This window comes from Coffea arabica, chromosome 9e (assembly GCF_036785885.1).
Source record: "Coffea arabica cultivar ET-39 chromosome 9e, Coffea Arabica ET-39 HiFi, whole genome shotgun sequence".
In the NCBI taxonomy this organism is placed as follows: domain Eukaryota; kingdom Viridiplantae; phylum Streptophyta; class Magnoliopsida; order Gentianales; family Rubiaceae; genus Coffea; species Coffea arabica.
The window spans coordinates 34,966,771-34,991,763 of record NC_092327.1 but is presented as its reverse complement, the minus strand read 5'-3'; the positions used below and the strand labels follow the sequence as shown (position 1 = coordinate 34,991,763).

Here is a 24,993-nt window from a genome sequence, read left to right as displayed (position 1 = left end):
CCGGAGTTGGACCACATGATTGGTTATGACATATGACAGATCACCGTACCAGTCAGAGGTCGTGTCTGAGACCACAACACGTCCTTACGAAATTCAGATCTGGCGTTTTACCTCCCAATTTCCGGAATCCATGCACCATGTGGCATGTGCATTCAGATCGGAAGTTCATTGTTGCCTCCTCTATTATGGAATGTTGCCATAACGTTTGCTCTCTAGGCCCTGTACATTGCGTGCCCACTTTTATATAGAGGTGGAAATGAGTTGAGTGGAATCGAATTTTGGCTTTAATCGAATCAAGTTTCGACTCAATTTTATTAAGTTTCATTTCTATCTCGAACTCAACGAGCTGTCATTATAAAGTTTAAATTCAAATTCGACCTTAGATTCGAATCAAGTCGAACTCAATCTCGAGTCTACTCGAACTTAAAACATAAAAAATAATTATTTTATTTCAAAAAATGAATAATATAGTAACTTTTTCTTAACAAATAATAAAATGTTAGAAATACATATCTAATTTCATCACTAACACATATATACATACACACATAAACGTAAATATTAATGTATGTGAGATAAAAAATTGATTAAAAATATGTTCACGAAAAACGTAAATTTTTTTTTGGAGAAAAATTACATTCCAAACAGATTTACAGCAATATATCCATGTATTTCTTATACTAGAAATATTAATTTTTTATTTGCTAGTATAGTGGGGAGCTCAACTTGTAACTTGCTCAGCTATACGTATGATTTTTTGTTTGACTTTCAAAGCCTAAAAGTCAACGAATTCTTCATTTATGATTTTCCCTCGTGGGATGGCAATTTTTTTTTTGGACGTTAGTGCAGTTTCATAAAAGCACGTATGCATTGAACATGGAAGCATCCAAATTTGTTAAAAAAAAGCCTAATAAATTATCTCACCGGCTTTTGTCCTTTTTCAAGATTTAAAAAAAAATTTGTTCTAAGTATTATATTATTCTCACAATTTTGTATAACTTCTTTTTGAATTTCATACAATATATGGAATTCCCTTTTTTTTTTTTTTTAACAATTGTGCAAGCTAGCAATCTATATATGTTAGTTAAAGTCTCTTTTCATTATCAAACAAACAACTGTAATCCACAATAAGGTTATCCAACATAGTGCCAAACTGTCACCATCCATCTTTGCTAATTCTTGAAAAAAACAGAATTTTTTTTTTAAAAAAAAAAGAAAACAAAAGAATTGGAATTCTCTGGTCAGATTTGGGTGGTGGACAAGTGGAATATTCATGAATTTATTCCGTTTCATCGAAATTAATTTTGTCCCCTGGTGATGTTGACAAAAATATTACGGCTGATATTAGGTTTAGAAGTTCAACTTGATTTCTCTTCTTCTTCTTCCTCAAATGTGCCTAAATGCATTGGATCGTTGAAGACGGAACGGAAGCATGTTGTCCGTTGGCTGCCAAGGAAAAAAATATGGCATTGAAATGACTCGACAGTGGCAGCAGACGAATTTTCTATAGTACGATTACGTTATTTATTCTTTTCTCATTAATAGGAGTACATGACTGGAGTCGTCCAATGGTTTTGTTGGTGTACTTTTAATGAAGCCATTACATTAATCCTCTTTTTTTCTTTTCTTTTTTTGTCTTTTTTAACAATTTGCTTTTTTCTTTTATCGTTCTTGTCAATTTTTGTTTGATTATTTTTCTTGGCTGGCTTGTTCCATCCTAGTTGGATAACCTTTTCTCGTATAATTTACGTGATGTAAATGGTAACTAAACTATTCAAGATTCCTGTTCTGATCACAACATTTTTTTGATTGATGGAAAAGATCATTTCATTCAAATAAATCTGCATTAATGACAGAAAATATATCAAACAAACATGACACAGATACATATAAATTTGAAATCAATAGATATAACAGATCTAAGAAAATAATACAAATAAAGATAACATTTTTTTTTATCACAACATTTTGTATCTTTAGAAGTAGAAGTAGATTTTTGGATCGAAAATTGTCACATCAGTTAAGTGACCGTTTTATTTAAGGGGAAAAAATGTTTAGTAGCTAGAACAGGATGTAAAGACCATTCGTGCCATGCACTCTATCCTTTGAACATTTTTAAATCCTAAGACGATGCTTTTCCTTTTTCTGAAGAGAGAGAGAGAGAGAGAGAGAGGAGGGATTTTGTTGGGGTTCTTGGAGGAATTTTTGTGGCAGATCTAATTTCAAGCTAATAAATCTGATTTAAGCATCTTTTTCAACCATTATAAGTTGGCATCTATAAGATGCAAGTTTGGTTGTAGATCGGGGATTCAAATTTCTGTACCTGTATTAAAATTCAAAAGTGTACAATAGTGCACTTATTTAGTTTAGAGGTAGGATCCTCTCCCTCTAACTCCTCTTAATTCAGTTGGATTATTTTCTAACCTACCTTAAAATAGGAGTAAATACTATAGATTAGAGTAGGAGTACAGTTAAAAAAAAAATGGTGTAGTTAAATTAACGGTTTTGGTTGACTTCAATATGCAGGAAATCGTACCAATTGACAGAGGAGCATCCTTTTGTGTGTGTGTGTGAAAGAAGGGGCATCCTAGAAAAGTATAAATGAGAAACTGCAATTGCTGTCTTACTGATGAATCATGATTGCACTTAACTGCAGTGAGTTCAGATAATCTTTTAGTACAAACTTAGGGAAAACGTGGTACAAATGAGGATGCTTAAATGGAAAAGTAGCTGTAGTCCTTGAAGGGCTGCTTGTTTCAATGCTGATGATTGGACGTTTGACATTTCCTTTTTTTTTTTTTCTTTCAGATGGTAAACTCGACATGTTGGCTGTCGAGTTGGCAGTCCCTATCCTTCCATTCTTCAACGTCCTCATTGACGTCAGATGTAGACCAGCGAAAGGATTTCTTAAATACCGATGAGATTAATGTGGATAATCTCAAATACTGAGACTAAATTACCCTTTGATGAAATAAAGACATTTATTCACTCAACACAAATTCGAACTCTTCTCCAACCTTCTACTGGTCCCACGATTAGTTTTTTTTTCTTTTGGTAAAATAATGAAATGCATTAAATTAAACAAAGTTAGTTACAATCATCCGAGAAAAGCAAACTCCTCTAGTATATCCCTCGATGAGATGATGACTATTTATAAAATGTTTGTTACATTATATTAGTAGAGATTTTTGCAATCATTTTGAAGAAACTTGCGTGTTCATGTTATGATCCATAACTAATTTTGATTGAGACGAGTCGAGTTTCTTTTACAGAAAATTGATACGCTTTTAAAAGAGTGTCATTGATTTTTTGTGTTAGTTTTTAATCTTTTACTCTTTTGTGAGTCCAAAGCCAATTTAATGGACAACAACAGGCAGTGATTGAAGCCCATGTGGAGCTGTAACTAGGTAGATTGGGAGATTCTGTACAAAATAAAAAATTGATTTTGCTTTGGAATAATACCTCTCTTGTTTTTTTGATTGGCACAAAGAAGAAAATTTTTATTATGAAACTCAGTGGAAATCGTCCAAGTCCAACACAACTTGCTTGACAAAATTAAGAGGTGAGTTCTATAGGGTCTTAACCAGATTGCTAGCCTTGGCATGAAACGCCAGAGGATATACCTAATATCGTTTGGTTAGTTCAGCACCCATCTTATAGAGACATTATTCATGCTAGTGATGAGTAATTTAGGAACAATCACTTTTTATACGGAAGAATTTAGTGTAAAACTTTTCATAAGCAAAAATTTTTTTTTTTTGATCTTTTAAAAGGTTTTTGAATAAAATTTTAATTAACCTGGCAGTTACAATGTTTGTGAGTCGTTATGAGTGACAATTAGTTGTGATTACATTGATTGATAATATGGACAACATGTCATTAGATGATAAATGTATAATTTCGTGATTGTGAGGATAAAGTTGAAAATCTAAAAAGTGACAAAAAAAAGTTTGTACCAAACCCAATGCTCGCCCTTTATGTATAATATAGTTTACTCAAGATAACCATTACATCATCAACATTCAGACCTATAACTAAAGTAACAAAAGATGCATCGCCTTCAATGGACAACAAATTGGATAACTGGTTTTACTTTTTATTTATAAGTCTAATTTGTTCTCCAATAAGTTAATTTGTGATTGGACCCTTCCTGAGGCCTGATTTCTGTGGAGAGTGGGACTATCTTGATATGAAGTTTCAACTAAGCAATCTTCAGAAAGGCGTAAACCATCAGGTTTGGTTTGTTTTGGCAAATTCCTGAGATAGGAAACAAATTAAGCTGCTTTTCTTGGAGCTCTTCATTTTGTACTAGAGTAGCTGTGCGTTCAGGACTCCCAGAGCCCAGGTCCAGGGTAGCATAGATCCAAAATAAGGAGAATGGAAGTAACTGTTCTGGTAATATGAATTAGAATGGAGTAGCATCTCAAACAAGAAATTGCATCCTGCAGTAGTTTATTCATGAAATACAAAGACAAGCAGTAGAATAACATCTCCAAGAAAGCCATGTAACTTTGCTTGCAATCAGAAAGAACCAAAGGAAACAGGATTGTTCAACTACAAATCATGATCAAGAATATTCTTCTGATGCGCACAAGTGACTAGACAGAAGAATATTAATGTCTTACAACATACATGTTCATCATTCCGAATATGTCCACATGGCAATGTTGCAGAAGAAAAACTAGGTACAAATCATCACATGAGAGCACAAGCAAGTTTTTCATTGAATTGTCAGTAAAGAGAAACAGCTAATTTCAAGAATATAAAAGAGTGGAATAATGCACAAAATCCTGCCAGGCAAATTGGAATATATCAAGCTATTCCGATTTAGCCAATAAGATATCGTATCTCTGAGGCGAGCAGTTCTCCAGAGTTTTAAGAAACAAACTGGCAAATTATACATGATGTTGTGAACAGGAGCATGAAAACAGAAACCCATCACACAAAAGGAAGCATCACGAGTCACTTGTGAAAAGTTCTTAAGCAACAGACTGCGTAATACAAGTGCAGTTACTAGTTAAATAGAGAAAACTTTTTCCTTTCTGCTGCGCGTGTAGAGACCCCTGATTCATGAGTAACGATCAGGCTGTAAAAGTTGTTATACAGAAGTGATAGTCATAAAAATACCAAAGTAACTTGCCAGGCAATTGTCCATACCTGCTCTATGTTGATATCAACAATTCCTAATAACAAAGCACACTAGCAAACTGGACCAAGACCGTGAATAGAGTTGCATTCATCAATGATCTTCAGTTAACTTCTCTAGTTTCAATGAGACATGCTTTTGAGTTGTCTTATGGATGTAAGAAAAGTTCGTAGCAAAACTATTAACAGCACCTTGCACAACTAAATGTCGCTTTGACAGATAGCGTAATGGGCTAATAGCTCAAACACATGGGAAAGAGCATATAGACCGCTAAGATTATTCATCATCGTAAAGCCCCTTACAAAGGGCACACTACCATACTTCCCTAGAAAAGGTTTATGAACAATAATAAAGGAAAAATGGAGTTCCAAAAAAACATAAAAAAGCAGAACAGCAAGAATCCCGAGGGCAGATGAACTATAAGTTAAATGGTGCTATTTTCATGAAAAGAAAACACAAGAAGCATTTGGCTATGAAGTTAAAGGGAAAAGAACTAAGATGTCTCGAAGAAACCACAGTGTGCTTAAGTTGCCTGAAAATAGTGGCGTACCATAGACTTGTATTTACTAGAAGTTGCATTTATATGTCATGTGCCTCAATGACAAGTAGCTAGAAAATTTGGGGAAATCCTTTCAGCTAAAAAACAAAAAAGAAAGATAACATTAACTAATATGAAACAAATACATCACTGAAAACAAGTCATAGATCTGCACTCTTCAAATTGATCAGGGACCAAAATTCCTAATGCTATAAACATAGAACCAGGGCATGCGTAGTACTAAATATGACTTGGATTAATACGTCTGAACTAGGCTATTTAACTGCATGTATTTAGTTTCCAGGGAAAGAGTCTAGTTTGATACTTCTGTGTAGTAGAGAAGGGATTTCTTGTTTGATACAGTTTCAACGTAGTTAAAAGTGGTACACTTAAACAAGAAGCAAGAAGCCAGTACACATCTCCCTGCAAGAGGTACAGCAAGAAGTGGTATACTTAAAGGACGACTACAACAGGTTCTGATACATCTCCCTGCACTCAAGCTTGCGTGCCAGTACACATGGATAAAATATGGTATTTTGACTGCATGCACATATTTGCAAAAGTTTTACTCTGTAGTATAGTACCAGACATAAACCTGGTATACAAGTTCATGCCCAACATAAACTTCTTCTGAGGTCCATGACTAGTGTGTCCCTATATGTAGACATGCATGATCAATCATCCCTATGATCATGAGCACAATTTCAGCAAGGAGACAAATAGTTCCAATAAATTGTACCTGATATGAATGTCATTTATAAAGCAGGTCGAGGAAGAATTCGAAAACAAAATGATCCAATTACCATGGAGCATCACTACAGGATTGATGTGTTTTTGGCAACGGTTGATTCTCAAATACTTGAAATGAAGAATAGGTTTAAGGAAGATGTAATAGAGTTGCTTATTCTTAGTTCAGCATTGCACCCCAAAGATAATTTTCAGGCTTTCAATATTGAACAAATTTGTCAACTTGCAAACAAGTTTTATTCAGCTGACTTCACAGATCAAGAGAAGTTACACTTAAGAACTCAATTAGAGCTTTTCCAGATTGAGTTTTCCTGTAATTCTCAGCTTCAAAATTTGTCATCACTTCAGGAGTTGTGCCAAGTGTTAGCGAAGACAAAAAAGTCAATGTGCTATACTCTTATTGATAGATTGATTCGTCTTATTTTGACTCTTCCTGTTTCAACAGCTACAACAGAGCGTGCATTTTCTGCTATGAAAATCATCAAGACTTGTTTGCGTTCTAGGATGGAGGAAGATTTTCTTGCCAACTCTATGATAATGTATATTGAGAAAGAAATTGCTAGAACTTTTGATGTAAATTCAATCATTGATGACTTTGATAAAATTAAAAGTCGTCGTGCACAATTTCATATGTCCCACACAGTCAAATAGATTTGTAAATATGATGATATTTTTATTTATGTGAAGCGTATAAGTAATTTTCATTCTATATAAGGTTGTTTCTAATATTGTGGTATATATGTTCACATTATTTTTTTTTTGTAAATATATTTTACTTTCATTGCTATAGACTCGCCCCCCAAAGTTAATTCCTAGCTCCGCCACTGGAAATGGAGGTCTTCTATTGGAGAAACAATTATCTGCTGCAGATGGTGCTATTGAAAAAACTAGAATTTTCATTTCTAGGGAATTGGAGGCGGCCACTGATGGATTCAGCGAAAGTCGAATAGTTGGTCAAGGTGGCCAAGGTACAGTATATAAAGGGATCCTAGCCGATGGAAGAATTGTGGCAATCAAGAAGTCGAAGGTCGACAAAAGCCTACTGGAGCAGTTCATCAACGAGCTCGTCATTGTTTCGCAAGTTAATCACAGGAATGTGGTAAAACTTCTGGGTTGTTGCTTGGAGACAGAAGTTCCTCTGCTTGTCTATGAATTTATCCCTAATGGAACCCTATTTAACCTCATTCAAAACGACAATGAGGCTGAATCCTTCCCTTTTACTTGGAGCTTGAGATTAAAAGTAGCCACAGACGTAGCAGGAGCATTGGCATACCTACACTCGGGGCTTACAATTCCAGTCTTTCACGGGGATATCAAGTCCACCAACATATTGTTGGATGAAAAATACACAGCTAAAGTATCAAACTTTGGAGCTTCATTGTCCATTGCAGTTGACAAAACCCACATGACCACTCGAGTCCAAGGGACTTTCGGCTACATCGATCCAGAATATTTCCTGTCGAGCCAAATTACTGACAAAAGTGACGTTTATAGCTTTGGGGTGGTTCTTCTTGAGCTCCTAACAAGACAAAAGCCCATACCTTCCAGAGGAGAAGGAGAAGATGTCTATTTAGGATTGGCACAGAGGTTTCTGACATCCATGGAAGAGAATTCTCTTCCAACGATTCTTGATCCTCAAATTATAGATCAAACAAATGAAGGGGAGGTCATTGCTGTTGCTAAACTAGCACAGCGATGCATAGACTGGGATGGAAGGAGGAGACCAACTATGAAGGAAGTTTCCATCCAGTTGGAAAACATCAAAATGTCCAGAGGGGGTTTAACTATTCAAGAAAATTATCAAAGTCCAAGTTGTACCGACGAAGAAGCTGTTGTGATGAGTGATGTTTACGACGCATGGACTATTGGAAGTGAGAACGTTAAGTCAACTTCAGATGCCTACGCGGTATTGAACAATACAATCAAATTCAGCGCTGGCGGGAAAATGACAGGGCTGGAAAGCGCAACGGATCTTCTGTCCCACACCCTATCCCACTCACTGTCCCACTTTTTATTATATTGCTATTTCTGGTACAGATCATACATGGATGAGTGGAACTGAGACCGTTAGGTCAGATTCAAGTGTCAAACCCTTAGATGTCTAGTACAGTCGAATTCAGAACTCATAATCGTTGACTATGAGCATATAACCTGTTATGGAGTGGCATCTTGTATCAATGGTATCAATGGCAGAGATTGTGGCAGAGGTTATGGGAAAGATTGTGGCAGATATTATGGGAAAGATTATGGCAGATTATATGGCAGAGGTTATGGGAAAGATTATGGCAGATTATGACAGACATTATGGCTAAAATCTGTATATATTTCTACCTAGAATAGAAAATCAGTTACAATAGCTGTATATTAGGTCAATCAATCAAGTATATATAGGGGTTTATCAAGAATAGATTGTACAGGAATTCTTATTTAATAGAAAGGACCAGGAAGAGGAAAGGGATCCGATTCCAGTCAATTTACTCAAATTTTGTCATGGTATCAGAGCCTACCTTTTGAATCTATAAGATATTTTGAGTATTTTTTTTCTATAGCTTTTTTGGGTTGATTTCTAATCAACATTCTGGTTTTGATATTTCTTAGTTTATCAATCTATGATTTCGGATTTGCATTTGAGTTTTGTTAAAGATGGCTGCTGAGAATTCTTTTGGAAGACAATCTGCAGAGACTTTGGGTATCAGACTTACAGGGAAGAATTATGCAACATGGGAATTTCAATTCAGAATGTTTCTGAAAGGGAAGGAGCTTTGGGGTCACATTGATGGGTCTTCTACTGCTTCTGGAACTGAGAAAGAAATAAGTCAATGGGAATCAAATGATTCACGAATTATTTCATGGATTTTAGCATCCATTGAACCTCATATGGTGAACAGCTTACGTTCATTTAATACTGCAAAGGAGATATGGAATTTTCTAAAACGCATATATCATCAACACAACACTGCAAGACGATTTCAGCTTGAACTTGATATCAGTAAGTTCAGTCAAGGTAATCTCTCTATTGAGCAATATTATTCTGCATTTCTAAATCTGTGGGGTGAATATTCTGATATCATCTACTTTGAGATACCTAAGGAGGCCTTAGCAAGCTTTCAAAAAGTTCATCAAGTTAGCATGCGTGATCAGTTTTTGATGAAACTGAGGCCAGAATTTGAGACTGCTCGGGGTGGATTGCTGAATCGAAATCCAGTTCCTTCTTTGGATGTGTGTGTTGGTGAATTGTTACGGGAAGAACAAAGATTGGCTACACAGTCAATTCTAAGTGCAGATGGTGGGACATCAGAGGTTGTCAATGTTGCTTATGCTGCACAAGGAAGGAATAGAGGAAAGGGACAAATGCAGTGCTACAGCTGCAAGGAGTTTGGCCATATTGCTCGCAATTGTGGTAAGAAATTCTGCAGTTACTGTAAGCAAAGTGGACATATTCTCAAGGAATGTCCTACACGTCCGGAAAACAGGCGAGCCCAAGCTTTTCAAGCTACTGTTCCAGATGCTCCTGTTATTGGTCCTACATCTACAACCAGCCAGACTGTTATGACCCCAGAAATGGTCCAGCAGATGATTCTTACTGCATTTTCTGCCCTTGGACTTCACGGTCAAGGTAAGCCAGCTTCATCTACTTGGTTTATCGACTCAGGAGCGACCAATCATATGACTGGTTCATCTGATTTTTTACAAAATTTGCGGCCCTATACTGGTTGCCAAAATATTCAGATTGCTAATGGTAGTAATCTTCCAATTACAGCTATTGGTGATATTGGACATTCTTTTCGCCATGTATTTGTTGCTCCTAAGTTGTCTAATAATTTAATCTCTGTTGGACAGCTAATGGAGAATCATTGTGATGTACATTTCTCTCGTGGTGGTTGTCTTGTGCAGGACCAGATGTCGGGGAAGGTAATCGCGAAGGGGCCTAGAGTGGGAAGATTATTTCCATTGCAAATTACTGTTCCTAGAACTTTATCTTTAGCCTCTATGATTGTTGACAATAAGGCTGAAATTTGGCATAGACGATTGGGTCATCCAAATAATGTCATTTTATCTGATTTAATAAAGCGTGATTTTCTTGGTGCTAAAGATCAAGGTTTTGCTCATGCATCATCTCTTGATTGTTCTGTGTGTAAATTGGGGAAGAGTAAGATGTTACCTTTTCCTACTTCTGTTGGTTGTGCTAGTGCATGCTTTGAGATAATACATAGTGATGTTTGGGGTATTACTCCTGTCATTTCACATGCGCAGTATAAATACTTTGTGACATTCATTGATGACTATAGTCGGTTCACATGGATATATTTCCTGCGCACTAAAGCTGAGGTGTTTACTGTTTTTCAAACCTTTGTGGCTTACATTGAGACACAATTTTCCACTTGTATTAAGATCTTACGGTCTGATAATGGTGGGGAATATGTGTCACATGACTTCCAAGCCTACTTGCAACGCAAAGGGATTGTATCTCAGAGATCATGTCCTTATACCCCTCAACAAAATGGGGTGGCTGAACGCAAAAACCGCCATTTGTTGGATATGGTTCGAACATTACTCTTGCAATCTTCTGTACCCCTAGATTTTGGGTTGAAGCTTTGTCAACTGCTGTGTATTTGATTAATCGATTGCCTTCTCAACAATTGGGTTTTGATTCTCCTTATTATCGTCTTTTTGGTGTACATCCTAATTATCACATGCTATACACATTTGGTTGTGTTTGTTTTGTTCACCTACCACCTCATGAGCGCCACAAGCTTGCAGCTCAGTCAGTTCGGTATGCCTTTATGGGATATAGCACCACTCAAAAAGGATTCTTATGTTATGATGCTGTTACTAATCGTTTGCGTGTCTCTCGACATGTCATTTTCTTTGAGCATGAGTACTATTTTCAGCAGCACACTTTTCCTTCCCACAATGTTGTTCTTCCTAGCTTTGATGATATCTCTCCACCAATTCAACGATTTAGACCTGGCATTGTCTATCAACGTCGACGACCTCCATCAGTAGAAATCCTTCCCGATCCTGCTCCACTGCCTACCACTTCTGATGATTCTGTGACTCTGCGACGATCTTCCCGTATCAGCAAACCTCCTGATAGGTATGGTTTCTCTGCCGCTTTAGTTGACACTGCAGTACCTTCCTCTTATTCTCAAGCAACTAAACATGCATGTTGGGTAAAAGCTATGGACGAAGAACTTCAAGCTCTTTTGGAGAATCATACTTGGGACATCGTACCTTGTCCTACTGGTGTCAAATTCATTGGCTGTAAATGGGTCTATTCCATTAAACTACGGTCCGATGGAACGCTTGATAGACATAGAGCGAGATTGGTGGCCCTTGGTAATCGATAGGAATATGGAATCAATTATGAGGAGACATTTGCTCCTGTAGCAAAGATGACTACGGTACGACTTGTTCTTGCTATTGCTGCTTCTAAGGGATGGTCACTGCGACAGATGGACGTTAAGAATGCCTTTTTACATGGAGATCTGAAAGAAGACATTTATATGACTCCACCACCAGGGTTATTCTCCACACCTTCAGGTGATGTTTGTAAGTTGAAACGATCACTCTATGGTTTGAAACAAGTTCCACGTGCTTGGTTTGATAAATTTCGTTCCACACTTCTTGGTTTCTCCTTTGTCCAAAGCCAGTATGATTCCTCTTTGTTTCTTTGCAAGACATCTAAAGGCATTGTCATACTTCTTGTATATGTTGATGATATTGTTATTACCGGGACTGATTATGCATTGATTTCTCAACTTCAAGACCATCTTCAACGTTGTTTCCATATGAAGGACCTGGGTTCTTTACAGTATTTTTTAGGTCTTGAGGTATATTCTAGTTCCACCGGTATTTTCTTAACCCAGCACAAATACATTCGGGAGTTAATTGCTTTGGCTGGTCTTCAAGATGGTCGATCCGTTGATATCTCTTTGGAAGTGAATGTTAAGTATCGTCATGATGAAGGTGATCTTATCTCTGATCCGTCTTTATATCGACAGCTGGTGGGTAGTCTAAACTACCTGACTATTACTCGCCCTGATATCTCTTTTGTTGTTCAACAAGTTAGTCAGTTTATGCAAGCACCTCGGCACCTTCATTTGGCAGCTGTTCGCCGCATTGTTCACTATTTGAAAGGCACTTCTTCTCGTGGTCTTTTCTTTCCAGCAAACTCTCCTATTCGCCTGATTGCATATAGTGATGCTGATTGGGCTGGTTGTTTTGATACTAGACGTTCAGTTACTGGTTGGTGCATGTTCCTTGGTACTTCTCTCGTTTCCTGGAAAAACAAGAAGCAAGACAGGGTGTCTAAGTCTTCTACGGAGTCTGAGTATCGTGCTATGTCTTCTGCATGCTCTGAAATTGTTTGGCTCCGTGGATTGTTAGGTGAGCTTGGGTTTCCTCAAAAAGGGTCTACACCGCTTCATGCCGACAACACTAGTGCAATTCAAATTGCGGCTAATCCAGTATTTCACGAGCGTACCAAACACATTGAAGTGGATTGTCACTCTATTCGTGAATCATATGATGCTCAGGTCATCTCTCTTCCGCATATCCCCACTGATCTTCAGATTGCGGATGTGTTTACTAAAGCTCTCTCCAAAAATCGTCATCACTTTCTTGTTGACAAATTGATGCTTGTTGATCAGCCAGCATCAATTTGAGGGGGGATATCAATGGTATCAATGGCAGAGATTGTGGCAGAGGTTATGGGAAAGATTGTGACAGATATTATGGGAAAGATTATGGCAGATTATATGGCAGAGGTTATGGGAAAGATTATGGCAGATTATGACAGACATTATGGCTAAAATCTGTATATATTTCTTACCTAGAATAGAAAATCAGTTACAATAGCTGTATATTAGGTCAATCAATCAAGTATATATAGGGGTTTACCAAGAATAGATTGTACATGAATTCTTATTTAATAGAAAGGACCAGGAAGAGGAAAGGGATCCGATTCCAGTCAATTTACTCAAATTTTGTCATCTTGGTTAAGCAATTTGGATGAGTGATCTGTCAGCAATGAAAGAACCATTTGAACCTCAGGATTTGAGCAAAACCAAAATTTGTAGCCATCACTAGCTTGGCCTTAGTTTTCAATATTTAGCAAAATGATACTGATAGTATTTGGATACCCAAATTATCTCAAATAATATTTCGCTTGCATCATAAACACATTTCCCAACCTACCTTTTTTTATTTCCAATCACCTTATTATCTCACATACATCACATCATAAAAAGTGCTACAGTAATTATTCCAAATAATATTTCAAATAATACACTATCCAAACAAACCCACTATTTCTAAACCGATGAGCTAAAGTACATACTTTTCCATAAGTTGTATAGTAAGATAATACATCATCCTCTTTCAAGTGTTCCATCAATACTTTTATTCAAAAGAAGAAACTTCATTTCGAACAAAGAACATACCAGAAGAACCATCATCAGCCAGTAGAGCTAGTCTTACTGGACTTTCAGCACCTTCTTCAACAGTTAAATGACCAGTATTGAAGTTTCCATCTGTTTTTACAAAACCAGGACAAACACAATTTATACGAAACTTTGGGTGCTTTTTAGCAAGAACCCTAGTATATGCATTCATAGCAGCCTTTGAAACTGTATATGCTGACGTATATGGAGGCCAACCTTTTGCTTTAAGTGAACCCTCTTTAAAATCCTTGAGAAATTCATTCACCACCTCATCCACTCTCTCCTCTGTAAGGTTTCCAAAATCATTTAGTACTCCTTTAGCCCATTCACTGGGTATGTGCTGAAACATGATCAAATGAGTCAAAAACATCTTTCCATTGACCATAAGACATGAAAAATGAAAATATGAAACAGAAAGAGATTATCTTTAAAGACACAGCACGTTTGGCCAAGGTACAACTTTGGCATTGTCTCAACAAACTTAGGCAAGTATGACATTTTAGTTTGCCAGGTCTAGTCAACGCATCTGTATCCTGTTTCCAACTAAGCTTGGTATAAAACAGCACTCATTTGGAGTCCTAAATTTCGTATGAAAGAACACAATCTGAGATTTTAGTACCTTTAACTTTCCCATTGATGAAGAAACATTTACGATCCTTGGTGAATCAGATAAGTAAAGGAGAGGAAGAAATGCTTCAATCATTCTTTTTGCACCATAGTAGTTTGTCTGCAGACATTCTACTGCCAAGTCATATGTCTCAGTCGAGATGCCATTCCAATCTATATGTGATCCATCAGGCTGCATGATTGAAGGTAATCAGCACTTCAACAACTACCTAAAGTGAAGGGCAATTATTCAACTACTTGCTATGTATTTGCACAATTCAACTTATTCAGAAGGGAGGGATTCCTGCAAAGTTACTGTTTTTTTGTTTTCCAGAAGATAGCATTGCCAACACATGGCTAGTGTAAACAGAAAAACTTGGGAGAAGAAAATAAGATAACTGAAATGGTGATAAAACATTACTCTGCAAATAAGGTTGAATGATTATGAATGTTACACACATCATCAAACTTATTAGTTAAAAAAATGCATCACAATGTGTAACCATAGTACGTGCACATATAAGTACATCAAAACACAAAAGAGAAATCAGTTTCACAGTTTGGGTTGTGGCAATTAAAGATGACCTTTGCAGGTCAAAAGGCTTCAAACTTGATCTTTTCCTAGAAGATATTAGGTACGCAGAGCTCTGATTTGCAAATCATAATTGATTATTGCAAAGTTAGAACTAATGAATTCATCTCTTATCAAACAAGATGTAACTTTGGCCAAAGAAAATGTTGCTCGCAACTGGACCATTGTAATGCTATTACTATCCAGAGGAAGCAATTACAGACAATATTGGAAACAGAATACTTTAAATTAATAAAGAATTCTGAAAGCATTTACACTTTCGGCCTTCATTTTTCAGCAACAAGTATGAAACAATCATTAACTCCAAAACTAGGGTACTATAACCTTGTTATTATTCTACAGAAGCTCTAACATACAGCTGTAAACATAAGTAGCTTCCCATGGATGCTAAGAATCATGAACAAGTATGAATAGTCCTTGCCTGATGCAGATGATGTAAATCAACATAAATCAATAGCTGTAAATTTCAAGCATCCATTCCAAGGGCTGAAGTCCTCATTTAGCTACAATTTCAACATGCATAGTCTATCATGAACTTAGCAGCAAAAAATGCCAATTAGAAGCTAACAGTCAGAAATGACTCACTCCACCAGATCCATATCCAGAAGCTCTTAAAGCATCAACATCCATATCAACTCCAAGAATCCCTGCATTATTCACCTGGAAAACAAAAGCTTATATATGAGTATCCTGTTAATGTTCTAAGTCACAATTCTCGAACTGTAAAAAAGTGAAAAAGTAGTTTTTTAGTGCACTGCATTATATATGAGTATCCTGTTAATGTTAAGTCACAATTCTCGAACTATAAAAAATTGAAAAAGTAGTTTTTTAGTGCACAGATCTCAGTTCCCAACTTCCTGTAAACCCCACCATTTTCTTGCTTCCCAAGAGGAAGGAACTTTCATACACAAGATCACCCCCAAAAACAACAGCAGTCAAAAAGACCATTTTTAGTTTTTAACCTGGGAGAACGCTGAAAGAAGTCAAGTTACAAGACTGCAGAGTTGTTACAAAAAGTTAATAAAACATTAAGGTTCTCAACCATGTAGAAGCTAAGTAGACCTCCAAAGAGAGAAAAAGATTAAAAAAGAATATGAAGCCAATGTATTTCAAAAGTGCATCCTGCTTTAGTTCACCAAGATGCCACTACACCAACTTGACTATGCAATTTCATCCTCTTCCCAATAATAACTGCAATTTTATGTCTTCCCACGTAGAGCAATTCATTACAACGATTGCAAAAAATTCTCCATTTAAGAGTTCATATCTGCTCATATACACATGAAATGAACCAAGTATACGCTTTCAGTGGCAAAGGATTTTAAGAAATTTGGATGCAGACACTAATTTCAAAACCAAGGCATCCAATCCAAAACCTTTTAGAGAATGACTGGGATTATATAAGGACTTGCGCACCCAAAAAAGGCCTAAATAAGGCCCAGGAATGCAAGAATGATAAATATCAAGCTCTTTGATTCAGATTTTGTTAGGTGATTCACCAAGATATTTTTCTTGCACGAAAGCCTGGATTTTTTTTCCTTCATCTAGCAAGCAGAGAAAGCATTTTCAGTCGGAAACTACAGTTTTCAGAATTGGAGCAATTTAATTATTACCAGAATATCAAGTCTTCCATAATGTATTCTGATGAATTCAGCAAGAGATGCAATACTTGAAGGATCAACCACATCAAGCTGATGAAAAACTATATTGTCAAAGAAATCAAGCCCTTTAAAACTCTCAACAGCTTCAAGTCCCCCCTTCACATTTCTAGCTGTCAATACCACTGTGATTCCATTAGAAGCTAACTGCCTGCAAATTCCATAGCCAATCCCTTTATTTGCCCCTGTCACAACTGCATATCTGCAAGAAAAAGATTAATAACAAATCACAAAAGAACCAAAAGTTGGTTCTTGATTAAGAATGAACTTGGAGACAGCCCAATTCTTATACGAATTCATAGGACGTTTACCTTTTTGAAGAACTAATTGCTTCTGCCATGGCCTGATAAGTTGGAAGAGTGGGCACTGGACAGGGGGAATCAGAATGACCTTTCCTTCATTTTTCCAGGAATTTGATGGATAAGGAATAGTCACGTTTCTCGTTGACTTTTCTTGCAAAAAAAAATGCACGCTTTAATCAGTAAGAGGAGTTGGCGTAAATTTGGGCTGGTGTTTCTGTCACGCCTTTACGAGCAAGTAACAAGCATCTGAAGTCGTGAGTTTTCTATTGCTACAGATATCAGTGAAGCACAAAGGCGTGAAAAGGTTTGCCTGGCGTTTGTCCCCGGGTTTATAGCGTGGGGGCTAAGGTGTTGTATGTGTAATTGTTTCGAGGATCCAAATTTTTTTTTTTTTTTTTTTATCGAAAATCAATTTGATTGCATTAACTTGATATCACAATGTTTGATACAACATCTCTACTTCCTTTGTAATCATTTTGTGCACTCTCCTAAAGCCACATGAAAAAATTTCCTTCTCATTCAGCATTCCTAACTAGTTGAACAACCAACTTTGCTAACCAATATGCACACTTGTTTCGAATATTCAAATTGAACCCCTTTGATTGGTAAGCATCCAAAAAAGTTGTTTATGCTTGGATCTTTGTATGTAAACACGTCTTGACTAATGGTAATTGTCAAAATTTTTGAAAGTTTAATTTTACAATCATTATGGTTTTATCACCGGACGTCTCTTTTGTTTGTCGTCCATATTTGCATTAAAAGAGCCAAAGTTTTCGAGGTTCAAAACTTAAGAGATATATATATGTGTGGGAGAAGAGAAATAATACCAAAAATAATATATTAATCACACACCATAAAAACAATGCTAATGCTTTCAAATTCAACGCTCTCAAATTTTCACTCTTCTTGACTAATAATAATATTAAGACTCCCCATTTAAAGATTAGATGATTTGGTAAACAAGTCTTACAATCACCAAAAACTTTCTAATAAAATATTAATTTCTAAATAATGAAATTACCATAACTTGACTCCAATAGTAGTATTACTAAAATCTTAATTTGATTAAAATAATGTTAAATAATTATATGAAAATTTCTATTTTTTTAGGACTGATTTAATATGCCAGCATTGCCTCCTTTAAATCAAGATTTCGTGGTTTTACATGATGCCCTTGATATTTATGTAACGCATTATTTTGCAATTTTTGTCCTGGTTAGGCAAGTGAGTGCCATGGAATATTCGATTGCCATACGATTTTTAACTAAAAAGAAACCGGTTTATCCAGCTGATGGGACCATCCCACGTCTTCGTCCAAGTATGGTTTTCGTGGTGGGGAATGATCCATTTCTCCGCAAAAAAGTTTCTCAATTTGGTTTGTAACATATTACTTGTAAATTAAATTGATCTTTCAGAGCATTTATTTCTGCATGACTTTGATAACTGTACTGTCCAGTGATGTGTTTTACCTGTATTACTATGACTCTGATAACTAGGTGTTCTAACTATGGCCCGTTTGTCTAAGTAAATTTTTTAAGTGTTTATCTAAAATTTTACTGTAATTTACTATAAAAGTTTTTTAAAAATTTTTTGAAATAGGTAAACTTTTGAATATTTTGAAGTGCATAGTTTGAAAATTTTGAGAAATTTTTTTAGGTTACTGTAGCTAAAAGTTTCAAAAAACTTGTAGCAGACAAACTTGGTAAAAAACTCAAGTACCAAACAGGACCATACATTGACAATATTCACACTATTACTGCTGGATCCGTGATACATGTATAAAAGTTCGATTTTAAATTTAAATCTTACATAATTATAATTCATCCGATGTAGGAAAGATTTTAATCCTATTTAATTTTAAATACAATAAGTTCTCCTCTCTTCATCAGTATTCACAAGAATAATAATAATGTTAACTTTAAAAATTTGTCACATTTGGTCCCATGGCAGGAGTAATGATGTGTGTGACATGACATATGATTGTACGAGTAAAATTTTTCCAAACCCTGGATACCTTTATGGTGGGAACATGCCTATGGTAGGAAGGCTGGCAGAGAGTGACACGTGTTGACGTTATATACAGTCCAAACAGAGACGTTTAATTGTTGCACAACGCGTGAAGAGGAAATATACGAGAATCGTCTGCGGATGCAACCATAAAGCACTGGCTTCCGTACGAGTTGGGCCAGAAAGTGTTATTGCATGTTAAAATCAGAGGCATTTATGTATTTGCAAATATACCTATTACCAATGGAAAAATGTTGCAAATGCCTTGGACAAAAAATGTGCGTAAAGAAGGTACCGAAATTTTAAGAAATAATAAATGATTATCGGACACACGTGGAGGATAATAATTTGGAAGAAGGAAAAGTGGAGGTAAACGAAAGGATTCAAGCCTTCATTATATTTATATACATATATAAATTTAGTACCCAAGTGTTCAGCTTAAGCATCCGAGAAAATGGTCCCATAACTATCGATATGGTAAACAACACAGTTTTAGACATGATATAATAGGTTCTAAAAATTTTAGTGACCATTTGATTATCCGTTAGACCTATCCACTTGAATAGGATTACGGGTAAAAATAAGGGAGTAAATTTGTCATTCAAAATAGTAAATTAATGTAATAAATTAGTAACTTTTGCAGTCGAAAAGGTAAATTGTAATTAATATGAAACATATTTTTTAAACAGATAAATTATAATAGTATATCCCAAATATACTTTTGAGGGAGTAAGTTTATTTGAAGTAAAAATATGTTTTTATACATAAATAGTGAGTTTTAGTTATAACATAGTAAATTTGATTAATGACAAAAACATGCTAATTTATGGCCATAATATTGTATTATGCTTAAAAAACTTATACGTAGCCCATATTTTAGAGTTATTTAAAATAACATAAAAATGTATTATTAATGATTAAAACTGAGTACGTTACTTAGTCAGTACAGTTATTATACTTGTATACATACTTGATGGTATGTGTATAAATAAGCATTTTTGAGATTTATGGGGAAAATTTGATTTTTTCTTTTGCAGTTTAAAAAAAAAGGTAAGAGAAAATCTTTTTTCTTAGAGCACAAAAATCCACAAGTCAAAATTGTTGGTCTAAAGGGGAAAGAAACATTCTGAATATCATTGTTTATAGTACTAAATAAATTAGATGTAAAATGCTCGTTAAAAGTTGGTGCGTTGACATATAATAAAGAAAAGACATAAAGAGCGGGCCATTTACAGAAAAAGTTGTCATTCATAAAAATAGCAACGCTTTACGATTTTTTTATCAGTCTTGCAACGTATGAGCAAAATGGCAATAATTAAAATAGTATTTAATTCGAATTATACATATTTCATTAATTTTTTCCATTTAAAAAATGAATGAGAATCTTTTATGAGAAAGCACATAAGTCAAAGAAATGGTGTAAAAGGGAAAAGAATAGCATATACGTACAGTACCTATAGTTTATGTTCGAAGAACTGTAGTGCTATTTTTGAAAAATATCCCAAAAAATATGTAATTGAAATGGAACCGATTCTTCACTATTTAAAATATCAAATCTGTGATTGTGTTGTAACTGTTATCCATTGGTATCGTAAAGTATCATTTTCCCGTCAAATTTCACCTCTTTAACACCAATTTTCTCATAAACCAATTCATTTATCGGATAAAATACATGAAAATTCAGTTTTGAATAAAACAGTAGCTGTTTATGACTTTCCTCTATTATATGAACAGAGTACCCATTTTTGCATAAACAAATTTATTTATCGGATGAAATAAAAATAAATTCATTGTTCAATAAAACACTAATTCTTTATGCCTTTCCTCTAATATAAAAACAGAGCACCCATTTCAGCCCCTCTACAAAAATTCCACCTCTTTAACACCAATTTTCCCATAAATCAATTTATTTGTCGGATAAAATACATGAAAATTCAATTTTTCAATAAAACACTAGCTCTTTATGGCTTTCCGCCATTATAAGAACAGAGTACCCATTTTTGCATAAACAAATCTATTTATCGGATGAAATTAAAATAAATCCATTGTTCAATAAAACACTAACTCTTTATGGCTTTTCTCCATTATAAAAACTGAGTATCCATTTTAGCCTCTTTAGAAAAAAAATCTTGAGTTTTATCCTTAGTGAAAAATGTATGATACGTAATTTTTTCACTGTATTGAATTTATATGATGGTCAATTAAATGGGTCAATTGGATTAGTGTGCAGCAGTTTTGTGAATGATTCTGAGAGTAAACTATATTATGGCAATAAAATACATTGAATTGTGAAAATTATTATTTCTGCATGCTTCTAAATTTTGGATATGTGACTTTCGCTATTGCGAATATCTTAAATTAACAGTTAGTTATTACTATGAGTAATGTGGTAAGTGTGAGTTGTGAATGTCAGTAATAACTGTTAGTTAATACTATCAGTAAAGTCAGCAGTAAATGTGAGATGTTAATTGGAATTTGCAGATATTAATTTGACATGGTTGGTTATTATCTGTTAGTTAAATTTCGGGAGTTTTAATTTTATTAGTTAGTGGGGAAAATGTGAGGGAAATATGGGAAAAACATGAGCATGATTATAGGATTTGTACGAGCAATTAAAGGATTAGTTGTGAGATAAACATTTCTTAATTTTAAAAATGTAAAAATGTAATAAAATAGTATTCGAACTTTTGACAATTTGAAAAGCTCCTTATCTAAAATTCTCTCTGCAATACATATAGATAGATATAGATGTCTTTTTTTTTTGGTGGTTGAATGTCATATTCGCGAACTATCTGCAGAAAAAAATAAATTTGTAGACTAAACTAATTTTGTTATACCAACTCTGTTATTCTTATTATTGTATTAATTGTTATGCTATTTCTCTCATTTTGTTAGGTCTACATTAATGCAAGTTTAATTCCTATTATGTCTTATGTCCCAGAAAATACATATTATCCTATTTAGGTGGATACGTCCAACTAATAATCAAATTGATGCTAAAAATTTAGAATGAATAAGTTGCTTTTGCATAATGGTTGGAAAGTTTTCTTGAGACTTTATGAATGAGGTGTCTTGCAGTTGCCAAAAGAATTTGTAGCATATTTTTGTATTGGAAATGGAGTAAAAACTTGCTATGGGTTACTTTTCTGTATTTCAATTTCATCGTAAAGGGTAATTTATTGTTCAACCTAATTTCATTCTGATTTTATCTAACTAATAAATTAACGTATGAAAATAGATAATTTATGGAGGAAAGCCATAAGTAGCTGGTGCTTTATTGAAATATTGATTTATTTTTATTTTATCCAATAAATAAATTTGTTTATGAAAAATGGGTACTCTATTCTCATAATGGAGGAAAGCCATAAAGCTAGTGTTTTATTGGAAAACAGATTTAATTTTATTTTATCCGATAAATAAAATTTTTATATGCAAAAATGGGTACTGTGTTTTTATAACGGAGGAACGTGATAAAGAGATAGTATTTTATTGAAAAATGGGTTTATTTTTAGTTTAGCCGATAAATAAATTTTTTAATGACAAAATGGGTACTTTGTTCTTATAATGGAGAAAAGTTATAAAGAACTAGTGTTTTATTGGAAAACGGATTTCATTTTAGTTTAGTCGATAAATAAATTTTGTTTATGTAAAAATCGGTACTGTATTCTTATAATGGAGGAAAGTGCTAAAGAGTTAGTATTTTATTAAAAAATGGGTTTATTTTAAGTTTAGGCGATAAATAAATTTTTGTGAGAAAATGGGTACTTTATTCTTATAATGGAGAAATGTCATAAAGAACTAGTGTTTTATGAGAAAACGGGTTTATTTTTATTTTATCCGATAAATAAAATTTTTGATGAGGAAAATGGGTACTGTGCTCTTATAATGGAGAAAATTCATAAAGAGCTAGTGTTTTAACCTAAAATCGGTTTTATTTTATTTTATTTTATCCATTAATTTTTCTTGGGAAAAATGAGTACTCTGTTCTTATAATGGAGGAAAGGCATAAAGAGCTAGTATTTTATTGCATAAAAGGTTTATTTTTTTCATCCAATAAATAATTTTTTTAAGGGAAAACGGGTGTTAAAGAGGTGGTATTGGATGAAAAAATGATACTTTAGAATACCAATAGATAACAGTTAAAACACAATCACAGATTTGGTATTTTAAATAATGAAGAATCGGTTCCGTTTGCATTGCATATTTTTCGGGGTATTGTCAAAAACATCACTGTAGTCCTTCGAACGTGAAATACAAGTACTGTACATATCTGCTATTCCTTTCCCTTTTAGACCAATCATTTTGACTTATGTGCTTTCTGATAAAAATTTTCAATTATTTTTTTTATTTGCAAAAAATAAATTAATTCTGTATAAATCGAAAAGATTACTATTTCAATTATTGGCACTTTGCTCATGCTTTGGAGGACTGGTAAGAAAGCCGTGAAGAGCTGGAATTTTTATTAATGAAAACTTTTTCCATAAATGGCCTGATTTTTATGACTTTCCTTTATTATATGTCAAACTACCAATTTTTAACCTGCATTTTACATCTATTTATTTGGTACTTTAAACAATGTTATTCAGCTGTATCTTTCCTTTTCAGACAAACTATTTTCACTTGTGAATTTTGGTGCTCTGCGAAAAAAAAATTTTCGCTTACTTTTTTTTTTTTAAACTGCAACAGAAAAAATTTAATTATGTATAAATTTCAAAAATACTAAATTTTTCACATACGATCAAGTATTTATACAAGTATATTAACATTACTTACTAAGTAAGGTACTCAGTTTTAATCATTAATAAAACATTTTAGTGTTATTTTAAATAATAAAATATGGGCTTGGCATAAGTTTTTTAAGCATAATAGAGAATTTTTGCCATAAATTAGCATGTTTTTGTCATTAATCAAATTTACTATAGTATAAGTAAAAATGATTATTTATGTATAAAAACATACTATTACTTCAAATAAACTTACTCCCTCAAAAGTATATTGAGGATAAAAATTGTAATTTATCTCTTTAAAAAGTATGTTTCGTAATACTTTCAATTCACGTTTTGGGCTGCAAAATTACTAGTTTATTACGTTAACTTACTATTTTAGATGACAAACTTACGTCCTTATTTTTACGCATAATCCTATTCAAGTGGATAAGTCCAACAGGTAATCAAATGGTTGCTAAATTTATTATAATCTATTATAATAAGTTTTTTTACCATAACGATAGTCATGGGACCATTTTCCCGGATGCTTAAGCTGAACACTTGGTCACTAAATTTATATATGTATATAAATATCACTAAATTTATATATGTATATAAATATAATAAAGGTTTGAATCCTTTGGTTTACCTCCACTTTTTCTTCTTCCAAATTATTATCCCCCACGCGTGTGCGATAATCATTTATTATTTCTTAAAATTTCGGTACCTTCTTTATGCACATTTTTTGTCCAAGGTATTTGCAATATATTTCCAATCGTAATGGGTACATTTACAAATACATAAATGCCTCTGGTTTTAACATGCAAAAACACTTCCTGTTTCAACTTGTACGGAAGTCAGTGTGCTTTTTGGCATTTGCAGACGGTTCTGGTATATTTCCTCTCCACGTGCTGTACAATAATTTAACGTCTCCGTCTTCCTACTATAGGCAGGTTCCCACCATAAAGGTATCCCTTCTCTTTCTCCCAAATTGATGGGTTTGATGTGATTGGACCCGATGTTCCATTGATTTTCTTTTCGAGGTAATTGCATCAACCAAGTCTCGCATGGAGAAGCACATGAGTATGCTTTACCAATTGTTACATCAATAATGAGATTTTAGGGTACCAACTTAGATATTTGTAGTAAATATTATTATGATGTTTGTGATGTACATACAATTTGTGAAGACATAAATTTTAGAACTTGTAATAAAAGAACATAAAAGAGATGACAAATTCTCTAA

The 24,993-nt window shown here is 34.3% G+C and overlaps 2 protein-coding genes and 1 long non-coding RNA gene across 4 annotated transcripts; 2 read left to right on the top strand and 1 right to left on the bottom strand.

The window, feature by feature from the left end:
• The first annotated feature begins 6,488 nt into the window (after nt 1–6,488).
• LOC113709788 (putative wall-associated receptor kinase-like 16) lies at nt 6,489–8,493 on the top strand. The gene is made up of 2 exons (XM_027232645.2): nt 6,489–7,004; nt 7,222–8,493. Exons 1-2 carry the CDS (start codon nt 6,489–6,491, stop codon nt 8,491–8,493), a joined length of 1,788 nt encoding a protein of 595 aa, XP_027088446.1.
• Nucleotides 8,494–9,170: 677 nt separating this feature from the next.
• On the top strand, nt 9,171–9,901 carry LOC140014746 (uncharacterized). The gene is made up of 2 exons (XR_011821381.1): nt 9,171–9,435; nt 9,522–9,901. It is a non-coding gene; the product is annotated as an uncharacterized lncRNA (long non-coding RNA).
• Nucleotides 9,902–13,674: 3,773 nt separating this feature from the next.
• Nucleotides 13,675–17,199, bottom strand: LOC113710335 ((+)-neomenthol dehydrogenase-like). 2 transcript variants are annotated; one of them, XM_027233284.2, is made up of 6 exons: nt 17,044–17,199; nt 16,688–16,934; nt 15,660–15,734; nt 14,496–14,675; nt 14,093–14,216; nt 13,675–13,966 (listed from the first exon to the last, which is right to left on the bottom strand). In XM_027233284.2, the coding sequence occupies exons 1-6, from the start codon at nt 17,070–17,072 to the stop codon at nt 13,836–13,838; spliced, it is 786 nt and encodes a 261-aa protein (XP_027089085.1). In that variant the 5' UTR covers nt 17,073–17,199; the 3' UTR covers nt 13,675–13,835. The 2 variants fall into 2 exon arrangements, with proteins under 2 accessions (XP_027089085.1, XP_027089084.1); XM_027233283.2 differs by having other exon boundaries at nt 13,675–14,216.
• Between the last annotated feature and the right edge of the window lie 7,794 nt (nt 17,200–24,993).

Coding starts and splice junctions, on each gene's coding strand:
- LOC113709788 (XM_027232645.2), top strand. CDS start 6,489: ATGGAGCATCACTACAGGATTGATGTGTTTTTGGCAACGGTTGATTCT. Junction 7,005..7,221: donor AAATTGCTAGAACTTTTGAT/GTAAATTCAATC, acceptor TCATTGCTATAG/ACTCGCCCCCCAAAGTTAAT.
- LOC113710335 (XM_027233283.2), bottom strand. CDS start 17,072: ATGGCAGAAGCAATTAGTTCTTCAAAAAG. Junction 15,735..16,687: donor ATGGAAGACTTGATATTCTG/GTAATAATTAAA, acceptor TTTGTTTTCCAG/GTGAATAATGCAGGGATTCT. Junction 14,676..15,659: donor CTGGATATGGATCTGGTGGA/GTGAGTCATTTC, acceptor TCAATCATGCAG/CCTGATGGATCACATATAGA.